The following is a 12,865-nucleotide window of genomic DNA, read 5'->3' on the forward strand; positions in this document are numbered from 1 at the left end:
TGGCACTGAGGTTCCTTCTGTGGAACTGGACTCTCCTGTGGCCTAAGAAGGGCTTGCTGAGGTTCTGGGCCTTCCTCTCCCTCACACCTCCATCCACTTCTGACCGCTGTCCCTCAAGGCTGGAACGCAGCCCCATCAAAACTTCAAAGGTCTGCCTGGGAAAAGGATGGCAAAACCAGGGAGAAATCACAATTGCAGAGCTGAACAGATGAAATTGAGCAGTGTGACAGTCCAGGCCATGTCGAGGGGGGCACCAAGCAGAGCACCCACGTTTGCTGCTTCCCGAGGCGCTCAGAAACGCTTCCTTCACCCCTAGGCAGGACAGACCCAGACGCCGCTGTCCCTCAGTCCATTGTCACCCTCCCCGTGCTGCAGATGGCCGAGCCAGCCACGACCTGGCGGAGGCTGGTGTTCCGTGCCACGGGGCGGGCGCAGATCGGGTAGGGACAGGCGGAGGGCGGCCTCCACCTCAGGCGCTGAAGAAGCCTGAGGCAGGCTTGCGGTAGGGCCTCGCTGTCGGCGGAGGGGCGGCCCTGCGTGCCCAGCCCGCGCCTCAAGTGCCTCCGGCCCGCTGGGAGGTTGGCTGCGGCGAAGCAGGGCAGAGCCGTCGGGCAGAGGCTTCCCCCGCTCCACGCCCGGCCCCGGCTGCCGGCGGCAGACGGCCTCGCACCCCGCCCGGCCCCTCACGGACTGCCACCGCCCCGACCGCCCCACCCCGCCCTCACACTGCGCTGGCCAATAGTCGCCAAGTCCTGCACGCACGCCCCGCCCCGAGAGCCCGCTCTGGCCAATGGAGGCTAAGCGGGCTCGGAGGGCTCTCGTCTCACCTCCTCCTCGGCCGTTCCGCTACCACACAGCCGGCGGGGAGCGCTCCTCCCTGGGTGAGGGCAGCTCCAGCGGGGTCTGGGCTGAGCCCTACGGTTCCAGCGTGCCTCGGCGATCAGCCTCCTCTTTGTGGCACCTCCGAGCCTTCTCCGTTTAGCAGGAGCGGCCCGATGTAGTAGCCCGCTCCGCCCTTCCCCTTCACTCCCCCCCCTGCGGGGATCAAAATGGACTCTACCACTGGGGCAGCCGCCTAACGGTTCCCCGCGGGTCACGTGGGCGGCGCGTGCCGTATGAGACCGGGGTGGGGGCGGCCATTTGGCTTCGTGCGGGCGGCGAAGGCGGAGGCGCGGGGATGAGTTCCGGGCCGGGGGCGCTCAGCCCCGGCGCCACCGTGGTCCTGCGGGTCTGCGCGGTGGGTCTGCGTCCTGAGGTGCCTGTCGTGCGGCTGTGGGGGCGGCTGGGTGAGCGCAGCGATGACTACATCTGCCTCCGCCGTGAGATCCAGGTGGCGGTGGGGCCGCGCCTGGCAGCTACCCCAGGCCCCACCGGGCTGGTGGCTGGTGGGGCTGAGCTGTGCACTGGAGATCTGGCCCTGGTGGAGATGGTTGGGCTCTGGTACCGCTGCTGCGTGGTGAATCGCCGTGGTCAGGACTACCGTGTCTTCCTGCTTGATGAGGGCTGCACGGTGGTCACGTCTGCCTATTACCTGGCACGGGGCTGCAAAGAGCTTTTCCACCTTCCCCCTGAGGTGCTGGGCTGTATTGTGGCTGATGTCATGCCCTCTGGAGGCCCCAGGGTGGCAGGCTGTGGGGATGCACCAGTCTCCACCTGGACGGTGGAGGCTATGGAGTTCCTCAGCCACCTGCATGGCAAGGAGGTGTCTGGCCTGGTGCAGGAGGTGATGACACCACAGCTCATAGTGCTTGAGCTGCCCCAGCTTGTGGCCCAGATGCATCACCTGGGTCTGGCCAAGCAGGTTGCTCCCAGTTGGTTCTACCAGGTGCTCAGACGCTGCCTAACTTATGGCCACTTCAGGAACCAGCTCAAGCCGCAGCCTCCAGCGTGTTCCCTTGTAACTTCTGCAGTGCCACAGCTTCTCCATGTTTTGCTGTCATACCAGCCTGTGTCACCTGTTTTGGATTACTTCTACCCACAGCTTCAGTTGGGTGTGACAGAGCCTGTCTTAGTGACCCATGTCTCTGACCCATACCACATCTACTGCCAGTTGCAGAGCTTGTCCCAAGAGATCTGTTGCCTTTCTGATACCATGCGCCATGCTTATGACCGGTGGGAGCGGGATTTGTTACTCAGAGTGGGCTCACCCTGTGCTGCCCGTGGCATAGATGGCCAGTGGTACCGTGCACTCCTGCTGGAGCTTATTGCTGGGAAGCAGGAGCAGCAAGCGGCTCTAGTGATCTTTGTGGACTATGGCAGGAAGGAAACTGTGACCAGAGCTAACCTGCGCCATTTGCCTGTTGAGTGCTTTCGTATGCCTGTGGTGACTTACCCATGTGCCCTTCAGGGTATCTCAGATGGGGGTTGTGGCTGGTCCCCGGCGCAGGTTGATGAGCTGAAAGCATTGGTGCTAGGCAAAGGAGTGAGTGCTCGCATCGAAGCCTTTAACTCCTTTGAGCATCTCTATTATGTGACCCTGTACGGGGAAAATGGCATCAACTTGAACCATCTTTTTGGGGTGCAGGCTTGCTGCCTCGTGAGCAGCCGTACACAGGTCAGCCAAACTGAGGCTCAGGGGCAGCTGGAAGTAGAAGAATCCACAGCTGAAGGACTGGAATTGCCACCAGGAGCACCTCCTGTTGCTTTAACACACAGAGATTTGGCCTCTGCTCCTGTAGTTGGTGTGCGTCTGAAGCTGGGTGCGTTCCACGATGCACAGGTCTCCTACCTCCGAGACCCATTTGAGTTCTGGCTGCAGCTCCATGAGCATCGCCGGCTCTTTAGGCAGCTGAGGCAGAGCATGTGGAATTTCTACTCCTATGCCACGAAGCTGGATGGTGCTGGCTGGGACCTACAGCCTGGATCCCTTTGTTGTGCCAGTGGGAAAGAGGGTGTCTTTTATCGTGCAGTGATCACCAGGGTACTGGAGAGCGGGGTAGAAATACACCTGGTGGACAGAGGCAATACAGAAACTGTAGATCGGTGTGCAGTAAAGGAGCTGCTCCCTCGGTTCAGGGAACTACCTGCGTTAGCTCTGAAGTGTTGTTTGGTGGGTGTCTCCCCACTGAGAGGGAGTTGGAGTGAATCATCTGTGTCTGCCTTCAGAGAGATTGTACTGAACAAGGGACTAAAGGTTCATTTTTTGAGTGTGCAGGGTGACAGATACATGGTTGAAATTTTTGACCAGTCCCAATTAGGAGAGAAAAGTGTAAGTAAACTCATGGCCCAAGGAGGGTATGCTGAATACCAGAGGTGTGAACTAACCGAGACTCTCCAGAAATCGTCTGATAAGGGTGTGAGCCAGTCCTCTTCCCTAGCTGGGGAGGACAACCAAGTAAATGCAAAGAAGAGGCTCAGAGAAGAATTTGATCTAAAGAGAAGTGATAGAGTACTTAATCCTTGCACAGCTGTGATGGTCAGAGCGAGTCCTGTTGCAGCCATTCACAATTCTAAAAGTAGCGAATCTTTTCCCCCTCAGAAGTGTGAGGGCAAGGAAAACTTGCCTGTCTCTTGGAGACAGAAGTATGTGGAAATGAAGCCATATTCCTCTTACGGAGGTCATTTAGAAGTGGGAAGTACAGTTAACGTTGTTGTGTCATATGTTGAAAATCCCAGTTACTTCTGGTGTCAGTTAAGTAGAAATTGCCATGACCTTAAGGTTTTAATGGCTGAAATTCAGGAGTATTGTAAAAATTCATCGCACCCCCATGCTTGGCCAAATTCTGTATGTTTAGCCCAGTACTCAGAGGATGAAAAATGGTACAGGGCTTTAATTATTAGTGAAGTTCCTTCTGCAGAAAAAGTAGAAGTCATATATGTGGACTATGGCAACAGAGAGCTGGTCTCTCTAACAAACCTCCGCTCAACTAATGAACGCTTTCTTAGGTTAGAGGCTCAGGCTTTCAGGTGCAGCCTTTACAACTTAATCCAACCAAATGGTCAGGATCCTTTTGCTTGGGATGAAGAAGCAATTCATGTTTTTCAGGAGTTTGTTGATACTTCATCATCACACTTTGAACTGAAGTGTACAATATTTGCCTTGGCTTCGATAAACAATATGGAGCTATTTAACATTGTAGACTTAATGACACCTTTTCAGAGTGCTTGCCAGTTTCTGACTGAGAGGTGTGTGGCCAGACCTTTATCTCCTCAAAAGCCTCTGGTATCCTCAGTTCAGCTTCATTCTTACTATTATTCTATGCATGACATTAAGATTGGGAGTGAGGAAGATGTTTATATTACGCACGTTGATGATCCATGGACATTTTACTGCCAACTTGAAAGATGTGCAGATGTCTTAGCACAGCTTACCGATAACATCAGTCGCCTAAGTGAAACAGTGTCCAGCTTAGAAACCTTGCAAAAGTCTGGGAGCTTGTGTCTAGCAAAATATGCTGACAGTCACTGGTACAGGGGAGTAATTATGCAAACAAAACCGAATATGAAAGTCTTCTTTGTGGATTTTGGGAACACAGAGATAATAGAGAAAGATCATCTGCTTCCTTTACCCAGTGATGCTTATGATATCTTGCTTTTGCCAATGCAGGCCATAAAGTGTTCCTTATCTGATATACCTAATGTTCCCAAACAAGCTACAACGTGGTTTAAGCAAGCCGTCCTAGAAAGGCAATTAAAAGTGGTAGTAGTAGCAAAGGAACCCGATGGTAAACTGTTGATTGAGATGTTTGATGGTAATACTCAAATTAATGCAAAACTGAAGGAGGAGTTCAGTTTAATAAACAATACAGGACTGTGTAGGCGTGTAGAAAATGAAACTTTGTGCTCTAAAAATACAGATGGGAATGAGAGGAATGAGACTGTAGAGTCCCCTTTAAATGCAGGTAGGCCTCTTGAAAGAAAAAAATGCAGACCTGAAGCCCAGGGAAGCGGGGGGAGTAGCAAAAAGCACTTCAAAAAAGATGATGTAAACCTTTTCCAGCCTGCTACAAAGGGAGATCTGGCAGCTGGATTACTAGAATCTGATGACATGCTTAGCAGTAAGGAGGATGGTTTTTTGTTAAATAAAACGGGGGAGGAGTCTCTGCTCTCTGTCCAGGTGGATACACAGTCAGATATTAAATCTGATGCTGAAGGTGGGTGTATAATGCTTAAAAATGTATCTGATCTACTGCAACAGAAGATAGTGCCAGCTCTTAAAGTATCAGTGTATGTGTCTCATGTAAATGATCCGTTGGATTTTTATGTTCAATTAGAAAGTGACGAGGCTCAGCTTAACAGCATTTCAGAAAGCTTAAACAATAGGATACAAGTGAAGAACCCTTGTGGACAACTCTTCCAAGCAGGAGACTTAATCAGTGCTGTTTATTCAGAAGACAGCTTGTGGTATCGAGCTGTAGTAAAAGAGAAGACTTCTGCAAATTTGATAAGTATACAATATATTGATTATGGTAATACTTCAGTAATTAATGTTGATCAAATACACAGACTCCCTGAAGACTTGTTGTCTATTCCAGCAATAAGCATTCACTGCTTCCTAGGTGGACTTAAAGACAAGAAAAATACAGACTGGGCAGAGCAAGCAGTGCTTTACTTCACCAAGAGAACAAGCGAAGTTCTACTAACGTGTGAATTTGTAGAGAAGGTTGAGGATAAATGGGAAGTTATTCTCAGTGACCATCAAGGTATAATAACAGTGGATTTAGCTGATGAAAATCTTGCAAGTATGGAAAGATCTTGTTCAACAGAAATACATGATAGAAAAGAGAACAGGGACGTGATAACTGTGTGTGAGCCTTTGCCTCCTCAGGCACAAAATGAAATTTCTAGTATCAGTGTCTGTGAATCATTTATCTGGAAGTTTCCAGAGGCAGGTCAGACTGTAAAAATTTATGTCACGGTGGTAAATGGTCCAGAATATTTTTGGAGTCGCAGTGCTGATACAGAAGACATGAACTACATAGAGGAAAAAATACAGGAAGCTGAAAACCTTGGACTTAAGTCTTTGAATGATTGCAGATCTTGTATTGAAAGCTGTGAGATTTGTCTAGCCAAATATAGTCAAGATGGAAAGTTCTACAGAGCTAAAGTCAGCAGCGTAAAAGGTGACCACGTAGTTGTTAGACATGTGGATTATGGAAGCGAGGAAGCTGTTAGTTTGGAGACGGTCAGACAAATTCCATGTGAATTGCTCAAAGTACCTAATCAAGCATTTGCTTGCTGTCTGTCAGGTTTCAAATCCTCAGAGGGCTCGTGGCTTAGTGAAGCAAAAGAGAAGTTTTATGATATGACCAAAGACCTGTTATTAGAAGCTGAAGTAACAGAAACTCAGGAAGATAAAGCTTCTGAAGTCCCTCTGTCTGTTGTCAAGCTGGAAGCTTCTGGCAAGAACATTAATGAAGAGATGAAGCCTTTTTGGAAGGCTAACAAAGGAACTGGTGACAATGCTTGCTCAAACCTTGAGAACCCCTTAAAGGAAAACAGATGTTCAAACAATGATACGGATCTTTGTCTTGAAAGAGAAATTACTGCTGTTTGTGGATTAGCTCAAGAAGAAAGTGAAAGTGCTTTACTTTGTTCTGAGCCTTTCCTGGGTGTAACTTCTGAGTGTTTAAATACTGTAGTAGCAAATGTGTCAATGGAAGCTGTTGAGTATATGTCTGGGAAGGCTGATGATGGATGTGAAACAGCTGAGTGTCAAAGCAACTTTGATGAAGAGATAACTCTATCTGAAGGAGAGAGCGATAACAATGTATTACTAGAACCAATGAGAAGCTGCAGTCTTCGTATTTTGGGGAGTGAAATGAAAGCTACAGAACAAGAATTATCTGAAGTACCGTTTCAAGAGGATGCTGAGCTGAAAGCAGAATTGACAGGCAGTGCTTCAGCAGCCAGTCTTTTCCTAGGAAACAAACAAGAAGAACTGCAAATACTGCCAGTGCTCCAGGTACAGTCATCTTTCAGTGATGAAATGGGGACATTAGTAGAACTGGATCAGTTACAAACGAACACTTCGTATGATGATCTAAAAGAGCTCATACTGGAGCTAGAGGCACTTTCAGTCCAATCTTCCTTTGGTGAAGAAACAAAGGAAGCTCTGGAAACAGTGTCACTTGAAATGCAGACAGCTTCGGGCAGTGAAGCAAGGGAGAAGGTGTTGGAACAGGAATTGTTTGAGCTGCCAGTTGTGAGTGAGGAGACGGGGGAGTTGGCAGTTCTGAAATTTCTTGAAATGTTACCATCACTTAATGATGAGAACTTGGTGCCTTCAGTTAGCAATGGAGAGAACACAGTAGAGCTGATTCCATCTGATGTTCAGCTTTCTTTGGGAGAGAAGGCAAAGAACCTGGAACTGAATCTGTCTGAAATTCATAAAGCAGAAGCTATACAAGAAGATTGGATAGAAGTTGAGCCTCCTCCCCTAAGGCTTTCTTCATCTAGTGATAGACCTGAGAAACAACTGGACCTGAAGACCCATGACATGCTGTCGATGCTAGGTGCTGAAATTGAGCAGCTTCTGGAACTGGTGCTGCCTGCTGTGCAGTCATCTCAGGAAGATAGCGAGGAGGTCTCGTTACAGTTGGAACATGCTGCACTGCAGTGTTCTGCAAATAGTGGAAGTCCATTTTCATTTCTTACAAAAGACTTAACGAATCAGAGGCCTGTTTGCACTGTAAAATCATGTGACTTCAAAATTGAGAAACATAAGGAGTGGCAGAAGAAGAAAGATGACTGTTATGTGGAAGAGTGGATGAAACAAGACTTGACTGACTCATTTAAGGAATGTGGAAATACACATGTGCAGTCTTCAGACTGTAAGCCTGGGGATGAAGAAGTAGAAAAAAAGCAAAACGAGAACTTGGCTGACTGCAGTGCAGGTAAAGTATCTTTATTTTAAGGAGTTAAACAGTCAAAATGTTGTGCACATTCAAACATGAGAATAGCTTTCTCGTAGAAATCTAATTTTTATTCTCTAATAAGTTACTATATTAGTGTTAACGTCAGTATGCTTTGATGGGTTAACAAATCAGACTATCTCATGGATAATGTGACAATCTAACAGTGTCTAGTCTTACTTTGAGAGGTTAATGATTTTATGATTGGAAATCTCTGTCTGAACATGAAAATAATTTTCAAGGCTATTAAGGATGACAAACTTTTAATTTTCTAATATTTATTAAGTAAAAATAGTTTGTAGAGGGCAGGGGAGTATGGGAGTTGAGACACTTGAGTTTTTTGGAGGGGCAGTTCGTGTGTGGGTTTTGTTTTTGGTTTTTTTCTTCCTCCTTCATTGATATGTCATCATTTTTGTAGAACACAATGAGTATACTTGTAACCTGAAGGGCTTTGCTGTTGGTTCCAAATGTGTGGTGTGGACCTCTCTAAAATGGTGCGAGGCTTGCATTTTGGAGGTATCTGAAAAAGGTACCAGGGTAAGTATGGTTTTAATACTCTTCCTGTATTGTTAAGATATGGTCCTTCTTTGGTCTTCCTCCAAACTTTGAATATGTTACAGAAGTCTGTTACAGAATTTAAGACTTAGTATTGCAAAGGCTGGTTCTGGGCTTATAGACTACATAGAAACAGCAGTGTCTCAAAGCAAGTGGATGCTGTATGTCAACACCTGATATTCTCTTTGTGTCTTATTCCCCTCCGTTGACTGGGAAGACTGAAGGATCTGGCTCCAGTTCAAGATACGTACTCATATGTGTGTGGTTCTAGCCAGCCTGCAGGTTAATGTTCTGCTATGGAGCTATGTTACTATTAAATGGTCATAAAAGTAGTCATTATTTTATCAATGTTTTGAGGAATTAGAGCTAGAACAGTAGAAACTTGGAAAGAAACTTAAATTATACTGTAATTAAGAATCAATATGCAGCTATTCCTACTTCAGTGAAATGTGTTTTGCATTAGTGATTGGTGGGTGTTAACAATAGATTATAATCTTATGGGTTACCTTGTTCTACTGCTGTTTAACCTGTGGGATAAATGAGAAGTCTTCCTCCAGTTCAGGGGGACTGTGTGTGTGCACACACATGCACAGACATTATACTTACATAAAAGGGCCTTTAAGTTGTAATTTAAGTTTGCAAATAAAAAATTCATAAAAGTAACTTTTTGGAAGATTGAATGCCTGAGATCATGGGAGCTAGTTCTTTTGCTAGTAGATTCCTTAAGTATCTAAAGCTGACCTCAGCTGTATTCAGATGAGCGTCAGTGATGTAGTGATATCCTTATTCATCAATTTCTTAGTGGTTCTGATCTAGTAGGTGTTTTCCAGCCTTCCTCTCTCACTATGCTTGGTTTAGAAGCCCAGGAGAGCCTTGAGCAGATTCAGTAGTGACATTCAGTTTTATTAGAGGTTAACTTGCTCTTCCTTGCAGGATCCATACTGAAAGCCTTCTTAAAGGCAGGGAGTCTTCAATCGTGTTTTCCTACTACTGTGTCTTATTTGCTGAGTGTATTCTCAGGATCCACCACTGTGCTAGAAACGATTTGGCTCTGTCTGTACAGGTCTTGAATCTCTCCAGTGGTGATGAGGAGATTGTGGATCCTGTGAATGTCTGGAACGGTATTCCTGACTGGGCTTGCAGATCGTCTGAGGTATGGCTGTGTTAGTGGACTGGGGAAGACAGTACCCATTTCTAGAAAGGGTCCTCTGAGGTTAGTTGTGATTCTTCCTGTATCACTGTGAGAATATAAAGGCAAAGTAGCATTAATCTAAATCTGGGCATTCACGCCAACTGCTAGAAGCACAGTATTTTTCTTTGAGACATCATATTGTCCTTCTTTCTCTAATAGATCTCTATGGAGACTATAGAAATTTGTATAAGTCTATTATATAACTGATACAATTTATGTAAACTATTTATATAGATTTATATAAACTGTCAGCCATTTGGCCTGAGGACTGTGAATTCAGTCTGGGAATAGATTAATGAAAACAGCTTGAAGGAAGAAACATTACTGGAAGACTACGATTAATCAAGAACTGTAGAACAATGCTGATATGTGGCTTGTGACAGATCACGCTAGTAGAGCATGTAACTAACTGGTAAATCATGAAAAATACTTCAATTACAAAGTAATTAGGAAATGTTAGTAAGGTTTTCATTAGCGTTCTTCATGAAGTACCAACGAACCGATTCGTCCTTGTTTCCAGTACCGATTTTCTGGAACCCAAAATTCAGGTCATCAGCTGTGCTACTGAGGATGATAACAATGAATTTCCAGTTCATTCTTCACATACAGTTTTTGCATCAAAGCAAAAAGTGGGCAGAAGACGTCTGTAGTGAATTATAAGGGGGGAAACTTGTGGTAAATAAGAGTCCAGCAGAGCTGATGTAAAAAGTTAGTCTAGTATTAAAGGAGGCACCTCAGTGGAAAACTATCTTGGCAATAGTGCCACCTTCTTAACAGAATCCCCTTTTGTTTAGGCAATAACCCCTGCAACAGAAAACTTGCAGTCCTTACCAGAGGAGTCCTTACTTCAAGGTAAGACTACCTTAAACATCCCAAAGAGGTTGTGTACGTGGTGTTTGGATGCTTTCTAGTTTTCTAGAAAATGCTTTATTTTAGAAAATAACAGTTGAAACACTTTTTTTTTAGCTTGTGTATTTACTCTAATACTGTTCTTGTCATTTTCTTAGTAGCATTAGCTTACTTGTTGTCAGTTTAATGGTGAATACATGCAATGAAAGCTGCTACTCTGTCTTGATTAGAAATCAGTTTAGTATTTATTTATTCAACCTAGTAGATTGAGCCTCTTGGAGAAGCTGGTGTGGTGCACCTAAGTTACAGATTTTTGGCAGGATTTTGAGCGTTGGCCACCAGCATGGTATTCTTGCTCACATTTCTAATGCAAGGTGAGCGACTGCTAGGTAGACTCTACTAAGCGTTGTAGTTTGGGATTTGAATGCCCCAGTCCCTTAATAGATCTTGGTCTATGAATCTAAACCCATAATAATACCATCTTAGTTGTTGCAAGGATAGCTTGTGAATAGTGCATGTAAACCTGCATTGTTAAGGAAAAATTTTGAAGCATTACCAGTGAACATCTATTCTGTGTACCAAAGAAAATAGTACAGGTTCTTTCTGATTATATACTGGTTTTATAATCAATGGAATCATGGAGTAGTTCTGGTTGAAAGGGACCTTTGGAGGTGCTCAAAGCAGTGTCAGCTAGATCAGTTTGCTTAGGGCCTTCCTTTCATGTCTGGAATCTATCCAAGGATGGAAAATCCAGAACCAATCTGGGCAGCTTGTTCCTGTGTGTGACCAGTGGCTGCCTGATGGAGACTGAACTAAGCTTAAGTAGAGATAGTGTTTGTGTTTTCAGTGATTGAATTGGTAATTGTATTTCAGTGCAGCTGTACTGAAAGCTGACTGGTTTATGGGTAACAAACAATGAAGCCTGCAGCAGACATCTAGTTACCTGTTGGGCAAAAAAAAACAAGTAGTTAAAATAATTTGATGAAAACGTTAAATCTACAAATCCTCCCTCAATTGCATCACTCCAATGTAGGATTATTCTTCATCTTGTTGTTTCTGGTTTTGATACTTTTTAGTTTTTACCACTTCATTTTAGGTTTTTCCCCTCTTTGGTTGCTAATTATTATCTAAATCTGCCTGCTGTCTGTGTTCATTTGCACAGTATTAGTGTCTGCACCCTGTCAGCAACAGCACAGACAACATGAGCTACTTTCACGCAGCCACGTGGTGCAGAACTGTATCTTGCTGCAGACGTGGGCTGCTGCCTGGAAAGGAAGTTTGAGTAGAAGGTACCTGGTTCACAGGATGCAAAAAAGCCTGCAGTGGCTTAGGCTAAACCCACTGAGGGATGGAGTGGCTTAACTCGTAAATGAAATCTGGGAGCACTGCTTGCTTCATCTGCTTGGCCTGCTCCATTCTTTCAACTGTCTTGTCCTTATACAATAACTTTGTATCAGCATAGTTTCTTAATAGGGTCCAGTATGTTGATGACACTTAGCCTGAAGCCTCGTAGAGCTATGACTTTAGATACTAATGCATTTATACGTGTTTAGAGAAACATCTTGATGGGTCTAATCTGTTTTTATTCCCTGTAGAAAATCAAATGGGCTGCAACTCAGATTTAGCTGAAGATCCTCCTGTCCTCCAGCATTCCCGAAACCACGTGACACATTCACCACACGAAGCTGAATAAGTAGCTGTGTACACATTCCCATGACAATGTGTTTTCATGGGAACAAGAATACAAGCAAAGCATTGTGTGTTTCTTCTGCCTAACTGAGCAGATGCCTGTCACTACCATACTTCTGTCAAGTAGTGCTTATGGGTAGAGCTCTTACTGTCAGCTTGGCTTATTAGAGCTGTGCTCTCTTTACTTAAGTAAGAATTTGCCTCCAGTGGCATTCCTTACTGAATGTGCACTAACTTGTATCTAGCTGTTGGTGGGTGGTTCTTAAACAAAGGTTTCTTGTGAATTGCTGTATAGGCTACTGTGTTGCACAACACTGCTCTGATGTTTGCTTTTTGAAAATTTGCATTAAGTGCTTTTTTTCTGAGGAAAGTTGAGGGTATCTTTTCTTTTTTTTTGTGGGAAGATGATTTTTTTTCTCTGTAGGGGAACATAGTTATTGTGGGTTGAAGTTTTGCATTTGGTGTTATAAAGCAATGGAAGAAGCTGGAATAAAGCTTTGGCTGGCATATGCTGATCAGTGTTTTGTTAGTGACTTGTGTTCTTTCCCTGTGCATAAGCTAAATGCTGTGGGCATACCAGGTATCTTGCTTCAACTGTACTACTGCAGTTAGATGTAGCTATGCGCATCCTGCTGTTACTGGTTCTGGTTTGACCCTAAACAGATCTCTAGAGCTATGCCAAATGCTTTGAAACACCACAGAGTCATGTACAAAATAGAACTTGTAT

General features: G+C 45.1%; 1 protein-coding gene across 1 annotated transcript; it reads left to right on the forward strand.

The window, feature by feature from the left end:
- Positions 1–1,177: 1,177 nt before the first annotated feature.
- TDRD6 (tudor domain containing 6) lies at positions 1,178–12,643 on the forward strand. The gene is made up of 5 exons (XM_075750465.1): positions 1,178–7,835; positions 8,272–8,390; positions 9,472–9,561; positions 10,395–10,452; positions 12,045–12,643. Exons 1-5 carry the CDS (start codon positions 1,178–1,180, stop codon positions 12,140–12,142), a joined length of 7,023 nt encoding a protein of 2,340 aa, XP_075606580.1. The 3' UTR covers positions 12,143–12,643.
- Positions 12,644–12,865: the final 222 nt, after the last annotated feature.

Source organism: Balearica regulorum, chromosome 3 (genome assembly GCF_011004875.1).
Source record: "Balearica regulorum gibbericeps isolate bBalReg1 chromosome 3, bBalReg1.pri, whole genome shotgun sequence".
Taxonomy (NCBI): domain Eukaryota; kingdom Metazoa; phylum Chordata; class Aves; order Gruiformes; family Gruidae; genus Balearica; species Balearica regulorum.